General features: G+C 33.7%; 1 protein-coding gene across 3 annotated transcripts in view; it reads left to right on the top strand.

Moving 5' to 3' along the window:
• The window catches only part of EXOC6 (exocyst complex component 6), a 64,086-nt gene that overhangs the window by 23,402 nt on the left and 13,838 nt on the right, over positions 1 to 26,846 (top strand). For 2 of the 3 annotated variants that reach the window (XM_019617673.2, XM_019617675.2), the window contains exons 6-19: positions 7,185 to 7,389; positions 8,203 to 8,358; positions 9,272 to 9,340; positions 10,081 to 10,164; positions 10,258 to 10,304; positions 10,660 to 10,780; positions 12,100 to 12,171; positions 12,823 to 12,920; positions 14,028 to 14,133; positions 15,121 to 15,230; positions 16,251 to 16,362; positions 18,020 to 18,154; positions 22,161 to 22,340; positions 25,354 to 25,383. In XM_019617673.2, coding sequence (XP_019473218.1) covers positions 7,185 to 7,389; positions 8,203 to 8,358; positions 9,272 to 9,340; positions 10,081 to 10,164; positions 10,258 to 10,304; positions 10,660 to 10,780; positions 12,100 to 12,171; positions 12,823 to 12,920; positions 14,028 to 14,133; positions 15,121 to 15,230; positions 16,251 to 16,362; positions 18,020 to 18,154; positions 22,161 to 22,340; positions 25,354 to 25,383 — 1,525 coding nt within the window. The remainder of the gene's footprint in view (positions 1 to 7,184; positions 7,390 to 8,202; positions 8,359 to 9,271; positions 9,341 to 10,080; positions 10,165 to 10,257; positions 10,305 to 10,659; positions 10,781 to 12,099; positions 12,172 to 12,822; positions 12,921 to 14,027; positions 14,134 to 15,120; positions 15,231 to 16,250; positions 16,363 to 18,019; positions 18,155 to 22,160; positions 22,341 to 25,353; positions 25,384 to 26,846) is intronic. The other variant, XM_019617674.2, reaches the window with a different exon arrangement.

Below are 26,846 nucleotides of genomic sequence, written 5' to 3'. Positions count from 1 at the left end.
GAATGCCATTACAAGTGAGCAAATATTGTACTAAATATAAGGACTTCTAAAAGCTTAATGATTGGTATGGAAAATAATGTTTAGTTAAATAGCATTAAATGCAGTGACAATATGAAGTGAATGTGAAGTAAAATGGATTTTAGGTTTGCTTTTAAAAAAAAAGAAATTGAGACAATTTAAGATGTGATAACAAGGCCCCTAGGGAATAGAGATCTTCAAATAATACATTAATATCTGCTTAGTCTGTCATAATATATTTGAATCAAATTTATAAACCAAGGGAAAAGGACATTTCACTCCATATATGTTTCTTCAGACTTGTCTGATATCTTTACACTGATCTTTTGTGTATGAGAGACTATGGGAAGGACTTGGAGAAAAAGTGTTGTGTCTTTTCACAGTCTTAAGGGTAAAAAAAACACAACAGACATAGTGAAAAATAAAGTTCTAGAATAATGTTTTTTAATAGGTACTTCCTTCCTCTGTTGTTTCTTCACTTTCCGTCTTCTGAGGGAGCCACTCACTGCTCCTGCAGCCCTAGCGTTCCCAGTTCTCTCTGTGGCTGCTCTGCTGTCCCTGTCCCCCAGGGGCTGCTGCTGCATTGTACCTTACGCACACCCACCCCAGCAGCACCACTTTCTTCTTCCTGCTTTATACAAGATCATGTCCACCTTACCCGCTGCTGCTTTTCACGCAGCCTCCGATGCCGATTGCTCTTTTTCTTCCCTGCTGTACTTGCGATCGTTGTCATCGTGTATCTGTGTGCCTGGCACCACTGCAGGAAGCTCCCACTAACAAGTCTGTCTGGACCCGACTATCTTCATTTGGAACTGTCTGTGCATAGTCAGAGATGTACATTCTAGACAACAATCTAAAATTGTTTTTTGACTTTATGTCTGGATTTCTTTTGTCTGGATTTCTATTATATGAATATCCAACACCTCTTGCCATAAAGCTGGACGTCTGAAAATCCTAAACAGCTGCTATGCAAGAGCAAATCAGCTCTAAAGCCTGGGTGCAGACACGTCCAAAACATATCAGGTATACCATACACTGCTGATCAAGCAGAGCTGCAGCAAATGTGTTGCATCTCCCGCACTATGGGTGTGCTACATGGTACTTGCGTACATGTGCTATCTGGGAGGCTTTTGCAGAAATATTGAAACTGTGCTTTTGCATTACAATCAAAACTTGCTGGATGGGAACCGGTTTGGTAGATCTCATCATCTTGACTGCTCTACACTGCTTCTTCTGAACAGGACACTGACACGACTGTAGTTTAAAGTAGCTGGCAGTGTGCTGTAGCAGTGTTCTTGGAGCACCTGAGAAGAAATACGTAAACAGTCCAGTGTCCCAGCTGCTCAGAGATTGTAGTGCAGAGTATGCTGTCTGAGCTGCACCACTTCCCACTTTCTTCCTGGTCTTCAGAATCTGCTACATTTTGCATGTTGTTGATGTGGAAATGCTGGGATCAGGGTCTACATTCTGCCATTCCCTTCTTCTGTCAGGCAAAGCAAATAACATTCTGGCTTGTAAGAGATGTTATAGTTCCTAACATCATCATAAAAGATCACCTAGGTGAGATAAAATAGCAGATGACTCTTAGTGCTTTGACTCCATATTTACTAATAGGTTTGTAGTCTACTGTTGGTGGATGGGACTTTTGAAAAAGTTAGCAGTATCAATCTAAATTTCCATTATTTAGGAGATATAGATCTGATAATTTTCCCATGGAAGGAGTTGCTTGCCAGACAGGAAATCTTAAATGTTACAAGTCAAGTGATAGTATACTGAATTGAAGGGTTTAGACGTGTCATTGTCATACCATAAAAAGATCTAAGGGAAAGAGGAGATGCCATAGCTTTGATGTACCATACCTTGAAGTCACACAAAGTACAGAAGGTTTAGGTTCTGCTGCAGGCTACTGCTACAGCTCAGGTATCTCTTTCATTAGTTACACACTTACTACTTGCCTGTGACTTACAATTCCTATAATACTAGCTAGAGATGGATATTTCACGGCACTTGTGATTAGTTCAAGTGGTAATTTACTTGTGGCTTACCGAGCAACAAGTCCAAAGGATGAATGCATTTTGGTTTTTATCATTAAGTGATTCTGCACTGGCAAGGACATCCAGAAAACCCCTCATAGCTGATATATGCAAGTACAAAGAATTTAAAAACTGACCTTCTTAATCTTTGCTGTGATGCTTTCTTGGAAGAACTGGGGATATGAGCATTCATAACACCTGTCCAAACAAAATGGTGGGAGCATTTATTTTGCACAAAGATCATTTTTCTCAGAAACCTTCAGTGAGGTTTGTTGATGCAGCTAAGCTTTCATTTGTATTTATTAATAAATAAATAAATAAATATCTTTTTGTTTGAGTTTGTTTTGTTTTGCAGCCTCTTAGTAATAACTTCATTATTCCATTGTCTTTATATCTTTCACTGTGAATAAAACTAACATTTCTTATGCTTAAGAAAGGGAAGAAGGAAGCATGGATGCTCTACACTTTTGGGGGTAGTTATTTTATGGTAAAGATTAGAATTCTGTTTTCTCCAGGACTGCCAGCTTAATAAGATAATGTGGGGTTTGGCATTTGGAATATATTCTTTTTTATGGAGACAGAAAGAAGATCTACTGAGGAGTCCAAAAAGCTATCGATTGGTAGCAACTTTTGGTCTCTGCCAACATGGGTTATGTTTGAACTGATGACCTAGAGGTGAAAGGCTCCGTATCCTATTTATCTGTTTCCTGAGCCATGCATAACACAAGTTGACAAGAACTATAGTTGTGAGAGAAAATAATTGAGGAATCTGCTCTAAACAGACACAATTGGCTGGAAAGATTTATGAAGGGTTTAGAGTCTTAGATGAGGAAGCACAAGGGAGAGGCCTAGTTTCTCCACTGCTCTCCTAAAGACCTGTTGGGATTATTATGTATTTTGTTAGTACTTTCTCCAACTTTAGTTTTAGGTCAGAGATAAGATCACCATGCTTCATGCAGTTCTCTTGGCAGGGCTACTGTGTTTGGGTTTGGTTATATGTATCTGGAGAAATTTCCCAGCTTCTTCAGAAGATTGTAGATCAACAATCTAATTGGGAATTGTTGAAGTTGGTGGCTTTGCAGATCTTTCACACAAAAAAACAAACAAAACATAGAGAAGCTGTTGAATTGTAAAGGCAACTGTAAATAAAAAAGTTGTTTGTGCGGTGACTTGTTTTCAGTTGAAATTTCTCTTCAGCATCTGTGAATTTGACTCTTTCACGGTAATATTGAAAATTTCTAGTTGAACTCCCTCAAATTTGTCTTGTTTTGATAGGGAACAGAAAATGTTTAATATTTACTCAATGAAATGTAATAAGCAGGGATATATGGTATTTGTCTCAGAGGGAAGCACAGAAGTCAGAAAACATTTTTTTTCTTTGTAAATTAAATTTCTTTCCTTAATAAAATAAATGATAATTTCAAGGGGTTTTTTTGTTTGTTTGTTTTTTAATCTAGCAGGGAATTTTAGTACATAAATATACATTTTTTTACATTCACATGTGCATGTAAATGCTTTCTGCTTAATAAAATTCATGGCATTTGAGTTGCTCCTATCCTGTACAGCTTTACTTCTCTAGTTTAACCTGGAGCTTTTTTAAGTAAGTTACAGTATTTCTTTTAACTGCCTTCAAATGAAATTCAATTGATAGATCTTAGAAGTTCTCTGTCATTTAAAATATAACTTGCTTTATATGCGCTGGTAATAATTCAAAGTTAAAATTGTTTTCTTTTTCTTTGGATCATACAAAACACTAATATTAATCTTCTGATTTTGTTTGCTTATTTTTTCCTGCCTTGTTTCATGCTGGCTTTAGAAGTTTCCTCTTTTATAGAGAAGATGTTACTATAGATCAATCTATCTTACAGTGTTCTGGTCTTGATGACAAGATGGGTCCGTTCTGTACAATTTTATCTTATGAACTCTATTGGTGTTTCAGATTTCTATTTTCAGTTTCTGACCTTATTATATAAAATCTATGTTGGAGAATGTTTTCTTAAAAGATTAGGCCCGAAGAATGGACGAGGGACTAGTATATTTGTATGACAGAAATGACACTGAAGATGCTTCCTTAAATCGTTTATATTTAAATAGACAATCTTCACATTCATATGATAGATAATTTATGATACAATAATATTACTGTCTAAACTTAATTCAAAACATTTAATTAAGTCTGTAGAATGTTTTTAAAGCAAAATATACAAATACATCATTGCTTTATATGCCAATTTTTTTTTGTTTAAATCCTGACTTACAGGTGACCTTCAAATTAATAAGATTTCAGTGCTTTATCAGAACAGATGTTAAAAGGGCAAGGTCCTGAGCTCCGTGTATATATATAATTAGTAAGGGACTCTAGAATGGATTTTAAATGGATTATGTTAATTCTCATCTTAGAAACAGCAGTCAAAAACCTTCCAGATGAATCAATAGTGTTCTGATAAGCTGATCTGTATAATTTAAATACAAACCTTTTATACAGTTTTGATGCTATTACGGTTTTATTTCCCAGAAGTCTCACCATGTGGGCCCTTTGGTCATTTGCTAGTCAAAAAAACAAAAAAAAAAGCAAGACAAAACCACACACATAAACCCCCAGATCCTTTCTTATCTGCAACATTCCAATTGCCTTATGTATATTTTATATAAACCAAGTATATAATAAACAGAAGCTGCTAATTTACACTTGAAAACTCTCTTTTTTTGCAGTCTTCTGAAAGCAGTTGTGTTCTGAAATAAAAGAGAAGGTTTTCCCATACTCTGGCTATGCTGAATTGCTAGCTTAGCTTAGAAATACCTTTATTGAAAAAATCTTAAAAAATAAAAAATAAAAAATTAAGAAATGCGTTTATTTCAGAATAGAATATTAAATTGCAACTGAGTTATTAACAATTTGCTATTTCTTGTTGACAGAAGAGAACCATCAGCTTGAATTTTATTTCAGTTGGAACATGTTTGCCTACTATACCTACAAAGTAATAGTAAGAAGCATCAGAACTGAAAAGGATACTTTTCCAGTTTTTCTTGAACATTTTCAAGGGACTTCGCACATGCTCTGTTTTCCATTTTCAAAATTTCAAAGTAATTCACTAATTTTGCATTTCTGATTGTGTAGGAATTCAAGAAAGAGAGCCAAGGCTGTAATATGAAAAGCTGAAAATGGGCTAAGGATATTGCCTGTATTTGTGGAAAGATTTGGAACTGAACAGCAAGTCGACAGTCTCATCTCAGTTTCTATTAGTTGTCTATTTCAAAATTAGTACACTTCTATTTTGCTTAATTTTTTTCAATAAATTTTCACAATCAGAAGCTGATGTGACATTTGAAAATGATATAGACAGAGCTATTGATTCCATGAATGGGCATGATTCAGAGCTCCTTGTGGTGCTCATCTCTCCACTTTAAGAGGAAGCATAGGAGAACCAATTTACATCTATAAATTTTCCCCGAAATCAGTTGGAATCACCATAACTTTACTTATGTCCTACAGGCCTAAAGTCAATAAATAGTTCTAATAAGTATTGGCCCAGAAACACTTGTAATCTATAAGAGAACTGAAACTGAAGACCAGAAAGGAACTGTAGTAAAAAATAGGGTTGATGTCAGTATTTGGAAGATCTCTGTTCTCAAAATTGCATTTATTTAGTATTCTTATTGAAGAAATAAGATGACAGGTTTCTGATTCAAAGAGTGCTGTGCTATGTATGATATAGATGTATATCTGATTGTTCCTTTAGTTTAACATTTTTTGGAAAGGATTTTTTCATTTGGTCATCTTCTATGTTGCATTTTTGTAATAGCAGTACATCTCCCAGATGTTTTTGCAGCAATGATTTAGAAATCAGAACAAGAACCTGAGATATTTTACTAGATTTTTCATCCTCTGATTTTGAGTTTGTGATACTTTTGTTAATATGACAAAAGTCATTTGTAACGCTTTTTCATCAGAACTTGAGTTAAATTATTGCTTATTATTTGTAGTTTCTGTAAAAAAAAATTTCTATAATATTAATTCAAAATGTTTTGTAATAATGTACTGAGAGCTCAGATCTTGTTGATTGTATAGCATTTTCAATATCACACTTTGTTTTATTTGATGGAAACAAATCTTACTCATTTTTCCTGAAATGGCCCATGATATGGCTTGTTTTGCTTGTTCCCCTACATTTACCAACCTCTGCTGTTTTCATAATACTTGAAATACTCTGAAATTAGAATGGAATCATATTTTGTACTTACTTTTAACTGGAGTATTTTTTTAGACTCATTGTCTCTTATGTACATTTTCACAAAATAGCTTTTAATGTATGGTACATCATCTTATGGACATAAGAGGAAATACTTGTTTGTATTTTGTTCACTGACTCTCTCAGGCTGTTTCTTCCATGTTTCTGATACATACAGTCTATTGTCTAACAGTTAACTGAAAAACAGTGAAAATAATCTGATCTTTGTTGTTTTTTTTCTTTGTTTGTTTGGAAACCCCCCTGACTTAAAGCTTGTTCAGTGTAATCATTTTGTTGGTGAGGCATACTCTGTTTTGTCAGAACAGCAGATTAGATGCATCATTTACAGTAGACTGGAGATAAGTTTATACATGTCTTTTCCAGCTACGGGTGGTGAAAGCAGAGTATGAATGTGTGTAAGCATAGATCTAAAGAAGCCAGATATGTACAGGCACACATTTCCAAGATTGTTTTCGTTGTTTGGAGCATATACTCCAACACTGAGTGACTGGTAATTTGCATTTCAAAGATGAAACTAATTTAAACAGCAACAATGAGACTGATCTAGAAACAGAGATTATTGTTACGATTTTACTGCCTCCATTCCACAAGCTACTGCATGTGGCATTAGGAATCTGCTGATCAGAACAGCTAATACCATAGAAGCCTACTTAAAATCTTGACTTGACTGAGTCACTCTGACAGCTCACTTTTTTTATTTTCCCAAACTAAAACATTGTACTGATGACCTTTTGTTTCACATTGTTCATTTGACTAAAATTAATTTCAGTAATTTCATTAGATGCCTATTGATTGCTTGTATTATATTGATATATATAACAAAGAATGTATTTTATTTAAATTTGGTAAGAAAGCTATATAATTTGATTTAATCTCTTTGTAGATATTACTCTGCTTTGAAGACAATGGAACAACTAGAAAACCTTTATCTTCCCAGAGTTAGCCAATACCGATTTTGCCAAATAATGATAGAAAATCTTCCAAAACTACGTGAAGAAATAAAAGAAATTTCTATGTCAGATCTGAAGGATTTCTTAGAGAGTATTCGAAAGCATTCTGACAGAATTGGGGAAACTGCAATGAAGCAGGTAAGCCTACACACCAGGATGATTTCAGCCCCATTACCTACAGAAAACTAACTTACAGCTTCAAATATTCTTCAAGAACTTGGTTAATTAACATAGTTTATGATACTTCTTTATTACTAGGTTGAGTATTACTAATGAATGCTGCAGCTTTCTTGCTGCAGCAAGTAAAATTTGACTTTTCTGTTGGGTGGTTATGTTGGATTGCCTCATTTTCTTCTAAGTTTTTAGAATTTTGTTTTCTCTTTCAGAAACAAAATTCTTGTAAAATGCAGAGCTGATGAGTATAAATGAAACTTAAGTGTGTCTCTCAACAAGATTACTGGATGTTGTATTGTCCCATGACAGTCCTGTGCATCCCAATCACAAAATAATACTATGCTAACTTGGTGCATTTCTTTCAGCAATATGGACAATACAGTGCATTTGAGTGCATTTGACTTCTGCAGCTATCTGTTCGCTGGGGCTTAATTGAAGACAGAAAACAAATAGCTGGCAAACTCTGTTGTGATAACTGTACTTGAGTATAGATTATGTGCTTGCAGTTTATTATTGGGAAAATTACAGATAACTTTTACATTTTTTTCTGTTGCATTTTGGGGAGGAGGGAAGAATTATGCAAAAAGAAGCTGTTAAATTCATTTGTCATCCCAAATCAATTGAGGGCAAAACCATCAGAGTAGGCTGAGAGCAAACGGCTTGCAATTACACTGATTTGCGTTCTATATGACCACCTGTTTTTCATGACATAGCATATATTTATAAATAATGAAATTTGAATTATATCTCTCCCAATTGGTGCTACTTTCAAAACAGGCACAACAGCAGAAAACCTTTAGTACTACTCTTCAGAAGCATAATAATGTAAACTACGGTCGGAATATGCATTTAGGTAGAAGCAGAATTTTGGACTCTAAGAATGAAATGACATTGAAGCGAACGTTTGAAGAAGATGATGATCATGATGAAGAGGTAGCCTTTTACTAAATCTTATTTAAACTGAATTTTGCAGTTTTATTGAACAAAGCTTGCAGTGTGCTGTGTATAGATGGAATAATATAGATGGAATATGAAGAGAACATCTTTAATGGACAATGCCCAGAACATCATTTTAGGAGGAAAACAAAGTGCAAAATATTAATTTCATTAATGCTAAATAGAGTGTTAAGTTTGGGGCCATTCAGTTGAATAGAACATGTAATTATTCAACTGAATTCAATTTGTAATTATTCGGGAATTCAGTTGCAAGTTACATAATACACTACCTGTCCACCGCAAACTGTATGTGGTGCCCTGGAATACTCCTCTGTTGCTAAAGTGGGCGTTTCTTTGTTGTGAACCCTAGCTTTTGTTAGCAGTCTTTCAGCTACTGAATATTCACTATCCATAGATTGAATAAACTAGCAAATATTTAGATATTTGTATTTGGTGCTCTGAAAACACAGTGAATAGAATGCTTTTGCAATAGAAATCCAATCTAATACTGTAAGGCATAGAGAGGAGGGAGCTTCTCCGATAGAACAGTTTTTCCTAAAGCTACTGGCAAAGGAACTGATGCAGTTGCTTTTTAAGTCATTAATGCAAGCTCCTTCCACTTTCTATCAAAATAGCAGTTTTTATAGCCATAAAATGTCAACATAGTTAATTTTGCTGACCTTAATTTGGTATTGCTTTTGTCTTCAATCCCAATGTATTTCCTTATTCATTTTAATCTTAAATTTATCAGTCTATTAAACAAATCGTGCAGTTCTAAAGTTGATGACACGAAGGCAATTCCATTAAAGTAAGATAATTTATCAAGTTCTTATTAAGTGGGCAAGTTCTGTTGGTAATATAGCAGGAGATTATACGCGTTTTAAGCTTTATAACTTTTTCCTTTCCACAGGTTTTAACTGCTCAAGATCTTGTGGATTTTTCTCCAGTCTATAGATGTTTGCACATCTACTCAGTTTTGGTATGTATTAAGGTGGCTTTAAAAAGACCTTTTCTGAGTTGAATGTCCTTTATTTTATTTTATTTCTCCAATACATACAGAACAAGTGCCAGGTAGATAAGTCAGTGTAGCACCGATTTCGAGTGGACAGATGGTTTCTACTGAATGGTCATCCTAATGAGATGGCTAGGATGTCACTTGAATTCCTCACAATGTAATCATTAGGCATAGAAGGGTGTTGTGATAGGAGAAAAATCCAAATCATTAGTCTTTGTATTTAACAATTCTAAAGGGAAGAAGTGAATATTAAATAAATTGTTTATTTTTCTCCAGTGAAGCTCTTGTATGCATTGTTCAAGTGTATCAGGTAAACACAGAAATGCTATTGTTGCTTTGAGGTGCAATCAGTTTCTTGACTAACCTGAAGATGCATTTTAAGACACAATGAGTTTCAGCTGTAGAACAATAGATAATATGCCTTATGCATGAACATAAATATTTATTCAAATGCATAATATTGTATGACAATATGTAGACGTGAGCAACATTTTTCTATATATATTTTTCTGCTTTTAAATATATATATGTAATCTGTATATTTCATGCATTTTAAACTTCATTAATGTCAGCAAGAAGTCTGTGTGAGACAAATGCATAATATGTGTCTTAATTTAAAACAGATTATTCTACACTTAGATTAATAAGTGATTTTTAATACTGAGAGAATGACCTTGTTTTAACTACTTTTGCCTTCCTTTTAGGGTGATGGAGAAATATTTGAAAATTACTATAGAAAGCAAAGAAGGAAACAAGCGAGACTAGTTCTGCAGCCACAATCAAGCATGGTAACCAATACTTTACTTTCTACATTGACTTAGATTGTACCTAATACTTAGTGGTATTTTTATTCCTAAACTTATTTTCTTTTTCACTGCAAGCATGAAACAGTAGAAGGCTATAGAAGATACTTCAGTCAAATTGTAGGGTAAGTTTCCTAAATGTAGATTTACTTCAGTTTTACTGCACTGATTCTTAATTCATCCTTTATTCTCCCACTGTCCAAAAACTTTCTTCAGTTTCTGCATAAATGATGTGGGTGTTGTTAGCTGTATCTGAGCATTCACATCCTACCATTATAGTACCCCAAAAAGACCCTCTAGTAACCTGGGCTCCAGCTGGCATGAAGCAAGTTTTGACTTCATGCTGGGGGGAGCTGAACACCAAATCTACCGAAGTGTCACTGCTCCAATAGGAAAGGGCTTGACTATACTTGTCTCTTAATATTAGAGCAAATTCTACTCTTTCACTGAAAACTTAATTGAAGGATTGCTTTGTTTTAGTTTCTTTGTAGTAGAAGACCATATTTTACATGTAACCCAAGGACTGGTAACTAGAACTTATACTGATGAACTCTGGAACATGGCCCTTTCAAAGATCATTGCTGTTCTTAGAACACATTCGGTAAGTGAGAAAATTTATCAGTACTTCAGTTTAAATCCTTTTACTTAAGAGCTCTGAGTATTTAAAACTGAGATGATGATAAAGTGAAAAATTAAACCTCTCTGGTGTTTTCTTTTCCTTGTGATTAAAAATTGCTCAGATTTGGGAGGGAGCCTGCCAAGCTTTTGTTGTTCCTGACAGTATCAGGCTGTGATCCACAGCCATGGGCTATTTGCATAATCCTCCACTGATTTACAACTCACTGGGTCTTCCAAACCTTCTCTTAGTCCAGCAGTTTAGAATATGCAGAGTTAATCTGCTGTTATTATTGCAATCCTTCCTCATTAGTCTCAACTGACCTCTTCATTAGATCAGATTGAATAGTTCAGCACTGAAAGCACCACCAGGAAATAGTTCCTAATTATCATTCCAAATGCTGTGTTTCCAAAATAAACTCTACCAGCAAAACCCTCCTAGCTATCTCTTCAATGCTATGGTAGTAGTATGTTTATGTTCTAGTAAAGATATTAGAAAAAATTTCATGATGTTAGAATGTAATTCTCTATCATGTGAGTATTTCAGTTTATTCCAAGTGCATCTTTTTTACATTACAACTCTAGCTCAAATGGTGCTGCCTGATATTTCTTATTCCTCTGTGGCAACCAGTGGAATATCGCTGTTTGCTGAGATTGCCTGCTAGCAACTTGCTTCAGAGCTTACCAGGCCGGTTGAGCATAATTTTTGCTATCAGAAAATGTTGAAGAATTTTACCTTTCTCTTTTTGATGTTTGCTAGTAGCAGTTACATATTTAACATATAATATTTTACAACTCATGTATATATAGAAAAGAATGGGGAAGAATTCAAATTGCAACTATAATTTTATCACAGGAACTTTACAGATCAATGTTACGTCAGATGTACTAATGCTTTTCAATTCTAGTTAGACCCAGGCTTGGTGTTCAAAAGAATGTCCTGTCGAAATCTGTGATGTTGGTTTAGCAGAGCATTTTTATGTGTGCTTAAATACCATTAAAATAAATGTTATTTGCTAGTTTTTAATCTCAGTACAACACTAACGTTTATTCTATCTCATGTTTTAGTTTACTTTTTTTCTGAGCTTTTATGTTAGTGATAGTTCATATAAGAAATTAAACAAATACTTTAGTGTAACTGCACTGCATGAAGGTAAGTGAGTCTAAGTTGTTTTAACCAAGGCAGTCAGTCAGGGACATGGGTAAGGCTGGAGAGTTCAACCTTCCTTCTGTTCTAACGTTCTTTGAAAACATATGTCCAGTATTTTGAATCATTTTAACAAAACCGGAATTTCTGACTTTCAGTCATATTGCAATGATCCTGACCTTGTTCTGGAGCTGAAGAATCTCATTGTGGTATTTGCTGATACTTTACAGGTAGGTATTATATTAGCAATTTAACTGAAATTCATAGAGCCAAATTTGAACTCTAGCTGAGTACAGTGTTTTGGATCCCCCCAGTGTCATATATATGACAAGAGTAAAATTACAGAATAATGTTTTAAATAATAAAGATGTCTGTACTTTATGCCCTTTAGCCCCTTTTCAGCATTACTAACTGAATGTACGTATTTTGGGTGATCCAGTTAGCATCAGAATATTCATATCTATGCTACTGTTAGCTTTGTACCTTGTGAACATTTTTGTCTTTTGTAAATGCTTTACTTCTGAACTTAAACATGAATTAACAGTCCAGTTATCATTAACTGTCTAGGGAGATGACCAAATGAGTATCATTGGCAAATATTCTTCTAACATTTACCAGACTGATAACAAAGATTATTTGTCTGCGTAAATATCAAGTTAAAATGTTACAGATAAATGGGAGAGATTTTTGCTTGACAGCTGAAAGCATGGTAAAAATATTTTGTAAGAATGTAATAATCTTGTAGTTGTGTATTTGAAGTAGTATAATCTAATTTGTAGAATTGATGAGATTGATCAGTCTCACTTCAGAGTCTTGAAGATGTAATAAGAATGAACAAGTTAGTTCTTGAATTATCCATCCTTTTCATTTTTATACCTTAGGGTTATGGTTTTCCTGTGAATCGACTCTTTGATCTTTTATTTGAGATAAGAGACCAGTATAATGAAACACTTCTTAAAAAGTGGTCTGGATTGTTCAGGTTAGTATTTCAAAATAATTGTGCCTTTCATATTGCATTTATTTCTTTTTGTCTTTAAATTTTGTTGCAGTTGTAATTCTGGAAGAATTGACTGAGTCAGTATTGCATATGAAGTTTGGATTTGGTAGAACTAATGTATTCATTGCGTGTAACTAATATTTAGGAGAAGAACCATCGAGGACTGCTTCTGTAATTAATGAGGAGAAGAAACCTTCCCTCTTAGGGACTTTGCTGGAGAAATACCAAGAGAAGGACACCTGTTTTTCTTCATTAGTAACTTAATCAGCCTAGGCAACTGCAATAGGTTGTTGCCAATCTGTTCCTAATTTAGGCTGTCTTAATGTTTAAAGACATTACGTGTATATTACTGACACGCTTCTGATGTTGCCAATATATCTTTATGTTCTTTCAATGCAAGTGGGTTTTCACATGTTCTTTGGAATCATTTTTTGAACAAATAGTTAACCCAGGAGTAGAGCTCCAGAGCCTGTTTATAAATATAGAGTATGATGTCTAAATGTGCAGACATTGTTTACCATAAAATATGTTTAATCATATTATTGAAAATCTAAAAATTAAATTGACCACTTAGTGTTCTCACACTCTCTAGACTCCAAGTCAATGGACTAGTAGAGAAGTCCAGAGGGTACTTCAGTAAAGCTGTGCACATTTGCCTATTTAAGTTCTCTGAATCATCTCCATTAGCACACACAGCTATGATACTGAAGCTGGATACTCTGAGTGTCTAGCTTTAGTGTAGGCAAAGTGTAGGTAAACATCTCCTTACATTTTTTCTGGAATAGCCTTGTTGTCCTGAAGTTCATTTACTGTGTTGTGCTTTTGGACATGCATAGTAAATGTTTTCAGCTTTTTTTACTGTGTGATTGGACATAGCTTAAAGAGTTACCATATAATAATTACTTTCAAATTCATTTAAACACAGTTCAGACTTCTGAAATTAGAATGATTCCAGTTCATAATATTTTGACATTGCACATATAAATGTAGTAGTAAAAATGTATGTTCATTAACATGTTTTGTTATTGTAAAGTACCGTTAATAGATTACATATCCTTATTGTTTTCACTTTATTAACTAATTTACCAGGGATATTTTTGAAGCAGATAACTACAGCCCTATTCCTGTAGCAAATGAAGAGGAATACAAAATAGTTATAAGCAAATTTCCTTTTCAAGATTCAGAACTTGACAAGGTAAGGAAAAGTTTTATGTTATTAAGATTTGCCAAAATCCAATTTGGAATGATTAGAACATTATTAAATACAAATTATTACATTATTAAATACAAATTATATTTGTAATTAGAAAGTAATTAAAAATAGAAAAGCTAGGTAGATTAAAAGTGTAATTATGTATTCGTAAATAAATATGAAAATTAAAGCTCTAATCACTTGCTCTGATGTTTGAGTGAATAATGAGATCTAGTGTTTTGTAAACAAATTAATAATTCATTTTAATTAATACAGGCTTTATTTAATGAGTTAACTTAGATTTTGTTGCCACACATTGGGTTTTGTAACCCATTGTATGTTATATGCTGTAGTTTTGCAGAAATATGGGTAATGATCATCAGGGATATATTAGAGATAGCAACTTCATTATTTCACTTGGTAAATTAGTTATTTATTATCTGAATATGTGGGGCATAGTAGATACGAAAGGACTGTAAATAATTCTGCTGTACTGGCATCCCAGTGGGATATTCTTTCATTGTGTCAGCCGTTCTCTCTAAAATTTGCTTTCATAAAAGGGTGATTAATATGTTCTGCCTTCTGAAAGCGATTTTGATGGAACTGATCAAGTAATATCAAACCTATGGTAGAATTTACATAAGGAAATTAAAGCACAGTGGGAGTAACTGATGTAAAGGGAAACTGGTTTATTCAAGATCCACTGCTGTCCTGAAAATGGACTCTAATTTTGTGATTCAGCAGGAATATGGCTGATAGAGAACAATAAACATTCCAAACTTTATTGTAATTTAAATAAGTGGTTATGGTACATTTTGTTTATAAGATGTTTAAACAGATACAGAAGTCAGCTCAATATACACCACTGAATATATTTGGTTAAAAATGGAAAAACTTATGCTAGATGAAAATACTGGTAGTGTCAAGGGATTTTCCAGTGTTTAATACCAATCTCTCCTTAGAATCAGAGGATTATCTTTATTTTTACAGCAATCCTTTCCAAAGAAGCTCCCAATGTCTCAGTCAGTGCCTCAGATATATATCCAGGTTAAGGAATTCATTTATGCAAGCCTTAAGTTTTCAGAATCACTTCACCGCAGGTAATCTATAAGTATTGTGAATGTGAATGAGTATAAACTATCCTATAACTTCCAGGTGAACTAACAATTTATATTAACTTGGAAATACGTTTTCCTGGGTGCTTACTTCCTATGTTTGTTTCATAAGTTACACGTGTAATTCTTTATATTTTATCTGTGATTCCCAGTACTATAATATATATTTCATGTACATATATATACATGTAAGTATGGAATGCAGGTATGTGTAGATGAATTTAGCTTGGTGTAATGAACTCACCAAAGCAGTGCTAGAGCTTTTTTAACAGTATTGTCTGATTTGGATAATCTGGAGATTTTTTTCTTTAACAAAGCCTGTATGATTTCAAAAATATATATGATTATATAATTTAATGATGATCATTTCAGAAATAATTGTGTAGCATATCTGATTTCTTTAAACACCTTACTATTTTTAGTGCTTTGAGGTTCTTTAGTAATTATTTTTCCTGCAATAGAATGTGCTGCCTGCATGCTAATTCCCTCTTCTTTCCCACCTTTTTCTGAAGGAAAACATAACATTTCTGACATCTCCTGTTTTCTTGTGAACCTCTAAAACTTAGCTGTAATTATGTTAAATAACGTGGCAGGTCTGAAATCTGGGAGTTATTTGTGGCTGCTCACCCACTTCTGCTCTGTTAAGGATGTAAATGAATCGCTTTCACACGTTCTTAATTGTTACTGTTTATAATTTACACGTACTAATTGGTGTGTGTTGACCTCCGTGGTAACTCATTACAAAACACAAATTACTCTTTCCTAACTGCTGTGTCAATAAACACGTCCAAAATCTAAAAATAACAGGTTTTGCTTCAATGTTGAAATGTAGTTAATGGATAATTTTGTAAATGAAAGAGGTGTTTTGTAGTTAGATCACAGATGATTTGAAGCAACCAGAAATTCAATGCACATGGATAATTCTGAACACTAAAAGTTCTCTTTGTAATGAAGAAATTTTGCTGTCAAGTATTGTCACGTTTTAAAAATGCACTTTTATTTCAGCTCAACAGAAATAGATGACATGCTTAGAAAATCGACAAATTTGCTGCTAACAAGAACTCTCAGTAGTTGTTTACAGAACCTAATTAAGAAACCTCATATAGGTTTAACAGAGGTAAGTTTTAAAATAAGCTCTAAAAACGGCATTCTTCTAAGGAAATTAGTGCTAAAATGATTCCTGTAAATGTGGATATAATTTAGTATAGAGATTATTTAAGAAAAGTAAGCAGTGTTTACTTTAAAATTGAAATTTTAAAGAGATGATAAATGTATAAAAATGTGTCGGTGGCTGTGACACAAACAAAAAAACAACCAAACAATCAGAAACAATGTGGATCTAGTTGGAAGGATGCTTACTGACAGATAGATGGCAATGAACAAGTTCTGCCTTCTGTACAATAAACAGGGAGTTGTGAGAAACTACCCTTGCAACTCTGCTTGCATGCAACGCACAGTTCATGTGGGCTATTTCTGTCCAGCAATTAGCAAGACATTGCTGAGTTTCTTTTTCCTCCTTAAAATAGAATTATAATAAAAAAATGTTTCTCATGTGAGCTATGTGAGTGAAGTTGCTGAGTAAACCTGTCAGATGAGCATATCCAAAATCTGAAGTTCAGACATGAATTATTTTTTATATTAATTGTTAGTAAAATATTTTGGTAGGTTTATGCATATTGTTTCTTTTTCGTAACTGATGTATTTATTGTGCGAAATACAATAGGGAGAAATAGCAAATCATGCTGTGAACATTCACTGCAGGTACGTACGAGGTCAGGAGTAATAACTGAAAGATGATACATGATGCTTCTGGAAAGGAGTTAGACTGCTGCCATTAGTGCAGTGCCATTTTCATATTTAATTTTTCTTTAAAAATTGCAAGAATCTCTTGTGTAGATGAAATAAAAAGATGATCATGAGGAGGGAAAAGCTCTAATTCATATATTGCCACATTTGTATGTGAAGCCATAAAATTTTTTCTGAGAAAGTTTTCTACATTCTTCAAGTTGGTACAGGATATGAAAAAAATCACTAATATTTCTAGGTATTTAAATAGCAGGACGGTATGTTATCATAAAAAGTTTAAAAGGTAAAGTTGTTACTTTTCCAAACATTACATCAGTGATCACTAAAAGGTATTGGAGCCAGACTGCAAATAGTGAGGATATCAGAAATCATACACCATTGTTTCAGTTATTATGCATTATCTGTGTTGTCTAATTTATGAACTGAATGTGAACGAAGGTCCTGCCTTTAAGAAGTATATTATAAATTGTATCTTTATCGTGTATATTTATACCTAGAGCAGTATGTTACCACTTAGGGGGGAATGCAATCGCATTTTTGAAATTTTCTAACTACTTTATGCATTGCTTTTATGTATTTATGTATTTATTAGGTATTTATTTGCTTTAATTGCAGCAGTGATGTTTGCTTTCTTGTTTCCTTGTTTCTGTAGTACAAATTAGTGATTTAATTTTGGCAATATGTTGTCCTTTCTTTTCCCTTTTTTTAATTCTAAAGTAACAACTGAATTAATTTCACTGAGTAAGTGTCTGCAATCTTCATTTTTTAAATGGCATTTGTATGTAAACTCTGGTGTTACTCCTTACTGGTATTTGAAAGCTAACTTGAAAGTTGTCAGTTAATAGCTGATAACCTGTAATACTGCAATAAACTTCCAGCAACAGTTTCTGAAAGAAGTCCCTATTTACAAAAATCAAATGTCAGTGGATAATAGAAAAAGGCATTTCATAATTATTTGTTTCTTGTAGCTTGTTCAAATCATCATAAACACAACGCACCTGGAATTAGCCTGTAAATATCTTGAGGATTTTATCTCTAACATCACAAACATTTCGCAAGTGACTGTTCACACTGCAAGGCTGTATGGACTTTCTACATTTAAGGTATGGTATATATCATCTGTTATGCAATCACATATGAAAAGTTAATTAATTTGCACTGATTTTAATGTATTTAAAAACAAAAGGGGAGTGAGTGGAACGCTGTGTATTTTCTCATTTTGACTCTAAAAAAAATCTGTTAGGAATTAAATTTTAACACAGCAGATAAACACTGTTTTTTTTGTTATTGGACTGGGAATTCAGTATACAAGAAGCATCCACATTCTTACAGATGCCTCTTTTATAAGTTTTATAAGAATGACAAACAAAGTTTGACTGCATCAGAAGCTTTCAATGGATTAAACTCCAAGCAGTGTGACATCTTTGCATTTCTGAATGGAATCAAGCAAAACAGCTACTGTAATCTGATATGTTTTATGTTTGTGGTATATTCTCAGACTGTGTAATGATAATATAAAAGCAGTATTTAGTGCATGTTACAAAGCATAGATTATTCAATTGTATTTAGAATTCATATTTTTATTTAATATCCTTTACATTTATTTGCACAGTAATGCTTGTTAAAAAATGCTAGATATGAACAATGATACTGGCATATAATTATCTACAAAAAAGCTTTATTTTTTATTTTTAAATAATAAGTATCCTCAGAGGATTTTTCCACCTTTTATTATTTTTATCACTTTTATCTCCATGACTGAATGGTTGAGATTATAATCTTCAACACTGTTCATTCAGAAGGCAAACCAGTATACTGTGTGGAATCACAGGTATTCACATAAAAGGTTTCAAAGCATTCTCATGAGAAATACGGTATTCTGTGGGAGGGCATTGGGATGGCACTTAAAGGAGCATTGTTCTCTGTCAAGGTTTGCTGCTGGCTAAGAGATCAGAAATCTGTCACCTAACCTCTGCATTTCTCACTATCTCTCTGTTTATAAGCAAGAACTCAAATGACTTGTTGTAAAATAATTTTAAAAGTGCCATAAATTACTAATAATAGAAACTCTCCACAGGCAATGAATGCAACCAGGTGATATTGCAAAAGCAAGTTTTGGAATTCATATGTGTAAAATAAGATTTAAATTACTTCATCAACAAAGTCTAGCCAAGTAGCTTTTTTGGGGGGGTTAGAACAGAAGCAAATCTGTGTGCCTTGTAAGGAGGAAAGGGTTTTCTTTATGAAGAAAACATTCCTATAGAAGAACAATCCTGTATGGGTCATTTTATCCAGTAAATTCAGCAAGTGTGTTGCCTTCCCAGTTACTTGGGACTCCTAAGTAGAGATTTTTGGAAAAGAAACAAAACATCCAAAAAAGTCACAAAAGATTGCAAAGAACTTTAGGTATGTGGGTTTTTTTGTAGTATACAGTGGAACAACGACAGATAGGATAAGGTGGATAAGTTCTGTTTTCTGCACCCTATTTTTTTCCCCTTGGTGTAATATGCGGCTTATTCTATATTGATATCCCCTCTGGCATACGTTAAAAGATTGTCGAGGTGGAATAAGACATCATCATCCTTGCAATACACTTTGTATTTCCAATTGATTGCCAGTGATTTTCCTACTTGTTGTTGTTGTTGTTGGCTAAGAATTTCTTGACTAAGACAAGGCAGAAAAGGCACAGCAGCTGTAGTGAGATTAACATTGTCCTGTCAGTGCATTCTTACTAAATTTTGACCTATTGTATAGATCTAGGCTATGTTGTTTGTTATACAGTAGTATAACAGTAGTAGCATGTGTAGTATGTGTAAGGACAATTTTCTTGTAAGGACAATTCATGCTTTTTCTAACATTCCTAACAAAACAGTCAATGCAGCCATAGTCTGATTTCATTAAGAGGTAAAATGTTCTTTGTCCTTGAATTTCATCTAATAAATGACAGCTTAGAGTTTACATTACATTTTGTGCTAATGGCTTTTGTTTTAATTTATGTTTAACTACTATATAAACTATATAAGTTTCATTGGAGATAATTGCAGAATATTATAGCTGTGTATTAGAGCTGAGCTTAGTACCTAAGCCATTCAGCAAAGTACAGAGTGAACAGTAACAAACATATAAGGAAAATGTTCTGTTTTCTCTCCTATCTTCTTCCCTGGAGAACCTGCTAGCACAACATTCTCTACCTATAGTAGAAAATTCTTTTCTCATTAATCCTTTTTTTAAAATTTATATTTAATGAAAAACTGCATGTAGTTCCCCAGCTGGGCCCTCATAGGGTTTGGTATGTTCTACAGTTATTAAATTCATCTCCTAGTGGCAAATCATGTCACTCCCATTTTATCTGAGTGATCAAAAATCTCCTTTATTAGCAGTGTTTGCATTCCATGAGATGATCTCAAAAATACACCTATATTGTTGTTTTTCTTGTTTCTCTTTCTTTCTTTTTTTCTTTTTTAAATACAACCCCTTAGATCTGTTTCATTGCTGCTGTATCTGAGGGCTGCTTTTCCCCTTTTATTATTGGATGTAAGGTGCCACTTTAAAATACCATTCAAACTGTCCTAGCATTCTTTTGTAACAATGTAAAAGTAAAGGCAAGTACAAATTAAAAACAAATAAACAACCTCTCTGCCCTCAAAACAACACCACCTTTTTTCATTTTATCATATTAAAAAACTGCATGGCTTCCAGTATTTACAACATACTTTCCAGCTTTGGATGGCTGAGTGCAGTTGTGGATACTGTTGTATTCCCTCGCCTCTTTAAATCAGCAGCCACTCTAAACAAAAATAGATAAATTTGGAGATCTAGTTGGTAGAATTCCTTGAACTAAGAGTCTCAGGATTAGGCTATGTAATGGCTGTTCAAGAGCCAGATACACACCACTGAATCCTTCGTCCACAAAGGAAACAAGTTTGTTTCTAAACCTAATTTTCCTATTAGAAAATGCCATTTAACAAAACTGCCCCATTTGCCTTGGTTGTATTTTTAATGGGGGAAAGTCTGGTGAATTTTCAAAAGTTTTTTGATGTGATTATGTCACCGAGATTAAAGATGGAGCATTTCCTCTGCCTCTAGAAGTCATCCCATATCTGAATACTGCTGATTTGCATTTTCTTCACTTGTGCATGGGATTCACAATGCTGTTTCTCAGAAGTACCCTCTGGATTTGAAGTCCATTTTCTAGTCTGCTCACACTTTCCTTAGTGTACACTCCTTTCCTAAAGTGTTGGCAGCACGCTACTTCTGTTGTAACCCAATAACTAAAGCAGAATAAATGGTAGCCAAAAACCAATGGGCTGATCTTGTCATTGCCATTTAGTAGGAACAGTTAGCTGATGAAGATGATACAGCCACTCCATAAATGATTTGGGTTTCTTTGTTTTGTAGACTAAGTGATAACATGAAACTTGAGCAAATATATTTCCAAGTCTTTTCACTAAAGATTGTTGAAACTGAGGTCTCATCATTAATTAGAAACTTTAAACAAAGGCTCAACTTTATTTAAACTGTTATTGACATCTACAAAACTGCGATTGTCAGCATGTTCTTTTATTTGACATGTTAAGAAATTGTCAGATTCTTATGCATTGGAGGAGAGCTGTTTAGTGGAAGCATTTACAAACTAGTTCTACAGTAAAAGTGCTATTTCAAATGTGCATTATGTACGTGTGCAATGATTACTGGACCTCCTGCCATAACACATAAAATAATTGGGTACTTCTGTTATTCACTTTGTAAAAGAGATTAAATAAATCTTATATCAGGGTTAATAAATTTGTAAAGCTGAAACATGATTGTTGTGGAAGAGAGTAAAGCAATTGTTTTGTTTCCAAATTCAAATGTATTTCCTTGATTTCTGAGAATCTAGATTATTCTCTTAAGTATACTTATGTATACTTATTGTATACATCATAGGAATTTTTAAAAACTAACTTCAGACTTATTGCTTCAAGACACAGCTAACAAACTTTTTTTTAACCCTAAAAGAAAAACCTGTAAGACTTCAGTTTCATTGATTTCATTAAAAAATATTTAATCTATGTTCTAGTAATATTTTAGAATTCTGGTAATTGTGCAATTTTTTTTTTTTCCCCTCAGGATGCAAGGCATGCTGCAGAAGGAGAAATATATACAAAACTAAACCAAAAAATAGATGAATTTATTCAGATTGCTGACTATGACTGGACAATGTCTGAATCAGATGGAAGAGCCAGTGGATACTTAATGGACCTCATTAATTTCTTAAGAAGCACATTTCAAGTTTTTACTCATTTACCTGTAAGTTTTCAAAATTAAGTGTAATTTCAATCCATTGGAGCATTATTTTATTTTATAAGATTTTGAAAAAATATGCGATTTTTTAATTGAATGCATGCTAGCAATGAATATTTCAGTATTTTCAGTACAGATGTGTTTCAGATGTTTCAGTATGTTGATGATGCTTACCTATGATAATACTTAGAAAATGCTTTTGTGTGCTCTAGAAGTAATGCAAACAACAGCTGATTTACAAATAGTCTAAGAAGTTAGGTAGTTTTCTAGAGCAGGCAAGTCTAGAGCAGATGTCCTTCATTGTACAGTTCTGTGTACACATTCATTGATTCAAAAGGCACTGAATTGGTTCAAGTCCTCTATTTTTGCAGATTCTGGAGGCCTTGGATTTGGTTGTTTTCAGTTAAGTAACTCTGATTAAAAAAAAAATAATCATTTAATTTTTGTTAGTTAAGCATCATTGAAACAACTCCCCGTTCTTATTCAAATATATCCTTTACTTTGTCCTACTTGAAAGGGCACTAATAACGTTTGATGTACTTCTTGTTACATTCCATTGTCCACTTTCCCCTTCCTTTAAGACAAAAAAACAAGACTTTCTAGTTCGAGCTATGGTCATAATAGTTTATACCTTTGTAAATGTGGAGTAACTCCAGCAAGTCTTACAAGATGCATCTACTTTTCGTCGGTTTGTCCTTTGTTGCTGCTGTCATGCTGATGTCTGATTGCTTTACCCACATGCAATGCCTGTCAGGAATCAGTTCTCAATGCATAAATGTTTCGAGGCTCCAGACTGGTAGATAATTTATTTACATTCACAGCAAGGTGCTGAAGTTGCTGACATAGTGGGCTTATCAGGTCTTCCAAATTATGTTAAGTGGCTGTGATTCTTTCGTCTTTTTTTTTTAATTACTCAAAGACATGGCCCATTCAGTGTTGATGTGAATAGGAAGTGTGAGGCACATGTTTGCACACCAAGTCAACTGAGCGATTTTTTTAATAGAGGATTACATGCTTGTTGCTTAAATTCACTGTAACCTTTTTGTTACTCATTGAACAAATGGCACTGGTTCCCAATGGCTATTTGTGTATAGCAGCTGTGAACAATGATGTACAGCTTGTGATATAGATCTTCTAAAATGGAGTACAGACAGAAATTTAAATGTCCTATGATCAGCGGAAAGAAAGTTGTAGGTTTCTTGAATGAGATAATTTGTTAGGAGGGTTGGAAAGTAGCAGCTATGGCATTAAGAGACTTGAAAAACATTAAAGGAATAGAAATAAGTGCTTGAGGATGTGAGCCAACCTTTGGAGGAAGGTTGTTCCTATGAACTGTTTATTTTGTAATTTAAACTCTGACCGGTTAACAAGCTGGAGCTGTATGGCTGAGCAGTCTGGTCTGGCAGGAGGTTTTTTGTTGCTTTTGGATTTCCCTCCATATCACTTTGGCTTGGCAGATTGTGGAAACATGCAGTCCTGTAAATGTTGTGTATGAGCTGTAGAGACTGTATGAAAATGTGTGTACAGTGTAATTGTGATGGTTCTTGTTAGACATGTAGTAGTAACTTATTTTATCAAGAGAAAACCTATAGTAAATATTTTCAATGGCAAGCTCAGGATTAGATTCCATAACTCAGTAAAATACAAGTACTATGGAGTCCTAAGCAAAACTGGATTACCTTATGCCACAGTTAAAACTGGGAAGAATTTTAGTGTGTATTTCCATTAGCAGAATAAGACTGTCACAGTGTCAATTCTGTAACAGTTTGTATTGCTGGCAGAAACAATCCTACTGCCCAAAATGGTTTATCAGAACCATGTCTGTAACTGGAAATCAAAAAAATCCTGAGCAGTGGTTGCAATTTTGGAACAAAAAAAACCAACAGGACAAGTAGAGGAATTGTTTCCTGTCGTGGTATATCCTATGGTATTGAAGGGGTTTTTGCTGGAGCTTGGGCATCAGTTTGCTCTGTTCATCCTCCATAGTCTGGTTCAAGGGTCGTTAATATTATATCTAATATTGCTTCACACTCTGGTTTTCCAGGAGAGGTGTTATGATCTGTTTGCTTTTTGGTGATTGTTGGATTCCTGTCATTAAAGCCCTGTCTTGTCTCAGATATATGTGTAAGCTGTGGAAACATACCTGGAAGTGTCCTTTTATGCTCTCACCTGAGGCTATATTGAATTATTTCTGTAACACTGTAGACATAAGTTTTAAAAACATACTTCCTCTGTTAAATGTTTTGTGAAATTTGTATTATTTTAATTGGAACATAAGAGATCTAAATCAGACCATGATCTCAATGTTTTTGAACTTGCACACTTCATGGCACAAGCTTGCTGGAGTCTGCTAGACCCATGGAATCACTGGAAACATCTTATGTCTCTGAATGTTTTTTTTTTCAGTTAAGTTTTACATCTTAGTTTTCTCCTCTGTATATATGTACTATGCTAAAGCATCAGTTTTGGAAAAGAAAATATACTCGTTCCATCTTCCAGTTATAGCACCATTACCTTTACATTAACAGGTATTTAAGGACTGTGTGACATTTCAATTATTACTGTCCTAAGCCATTCTAAATTTTGCCTAAGTATGTTAGTATCATACAGATAGCCTTCATAGGCCAAGACAGTAAACGTGGCATAAGTATTTTGGAATGTATTATTTGTTATATAGAAAACTTTTTGGAAAGGCGTAAGAACAGATGTTTCCCAATCTGAAGTTTACTGCTTTGATATTTTGGCATACAATTCTTTATTACAGAAAAAAATTTTATTGCTGAACCAGTATTATTTCAATTATAATCTCTTTGTTGTACATTGGCAAAATGCTATATAATTTCAAAGGTGTGGGTTGTTGTTTTTTTTTTAAGCAATTATATGAATATAATTGTTATTTTTGGAAACATTTTCCTTATCTTTTATTGCTACCAATTTTTTATTTTTTTTTTTTTTTCAATGTTGACAGTACATCTAATTTTTTGTTTTGATTTGATTGCCTTACTGGTTTCCTTCTCAGAATAACAACAATGACCATGCAGCTATGTCGGTAAGTAGATGCAAAATGAAGAAAAAGCATGTGAACTGAAAAAACTATGAACTGCCTGCAGGCTTATTGCTTCAATTTTTAATCATTTAATAAAAAGATATTTCTGTTTTGCTGATGACTTGCTGTGTACCTTGTGTGATTGCATGCAGGAATCAGGTTAATGACTAACGCAGGGCTTTCGTACACTGCGATGGCAGGAGCCCTAAAAGCCTTGCAGAAAGCAGGTGGGTGTGCATTGCATCCCAAATGAGATTGTTTAGAGGAGGCTCTGAAGCCTTTCAAGAGTGAGGTCAGGTATCAAAATGCAGCGATGAGGCATGCATACAGAAGTGAGGTGGAGTGATGTAACAGAATAAAGTATTAATAAAAGATCCATCTTTTCTCTGCTACATCTGTCTGGGGTCTAGGGAATGTATTTGTCCAAATATATATATTTTTAGAAGATGATGGATTGCATTTAGGAACTCTTCCAAGTTCTGATTATTTTCGGATCATCAATTTTTGTACAAGCAGTTTATTTTGATTTAGCATAACATTTCTATTATAATAAAAATGTTGAAATTATTATTATTATACTTCACTAATTTTATGTGAACATATAATTTTGGTTTATCATCTCTAATGTAATTGAATCTTATTACTGTATGCTGCTTAATTGAACAAATGTACACTGTGCCATTCACTGTGTAAGTGAACAAGCATATAATGCACTTACTGTACATAGTGTGGGGATTTATGCTATGAAAGATGTAAAATTTACAGTTAAAATGATCTTATCAGGGAAAAGAATAATTAGAGTTTAATAATGATAATTATATATAGTTTGATGTTAGTGACCAGAGCAAAAGCTTTAATACTCAGTATCTAACCACTCCACAGATGTATTCTTGTATTCAGTAAAGCATAAACTTCAAATACATGTGCAAGAGGTGGACAAATATGAAAAAGGCATTTTATTCTATTAGTTGAAGCCTTTAGTTTGTGTTGAAACAACTGTCAGTAGTAACCATAACAATTTGGAATTAAAATAAAATGTATCAGTTAAAAGGGAAAAAATAATAGAATCAGTGTTGTTATCTAAGATTCCTTACTCTATTTTTTAGTAATTTTCAATAGTAATATCAAAAAACTTCAGTTGTTATATTTGTAGTGTAGATTAGAATTTTGTATCAAGGGCAGCCAGACATCTAGACAGTTTTGTTACACGGCACCACTCTTAGGATTAGATGCCAAAAATAATTGGGGGAATCTCAATGTCTTGATTATCAGGGAAGCTGAAAGTGGATCTGAAGTAGTTTGTGTTTAAATGTGCAGAGTGTCTGTAAACCTGAATAGCATCCTTTAAATAGTTAATTCTACTCCTGACTGCCAAGAAAATACATTGGACGTATATTAAATTATGTTAGGTTTGTTCTATTTTGTTTTAATATGAGATGGTTTAAATGTTTGGGTTTTTTTTTTTT

The sequence above is a fragment of the Meleagris gallopavo genome, chromosome 8 (genome assembly GCF_000146605.3).
Source record: "Meleagris gallopavo isolate NT-WF06-2002-E0010 breed Aviagen turkey brand Nicholas breeding stock chromosome 8, Turkey_5.1, whole genome shotgun sequence".
NCBI classification, from domain to species: domain Eukaryota; kingdom Metazoa; phylum Chordata; class Aves; order Galliformes; family Phasianidae; genus Meleagris; species Meleagris gallopavo.
Note: the sequence above shows the minus strand (reverse complement) of the source record. Positions and strands in the feature narration are given on the sequence as shown.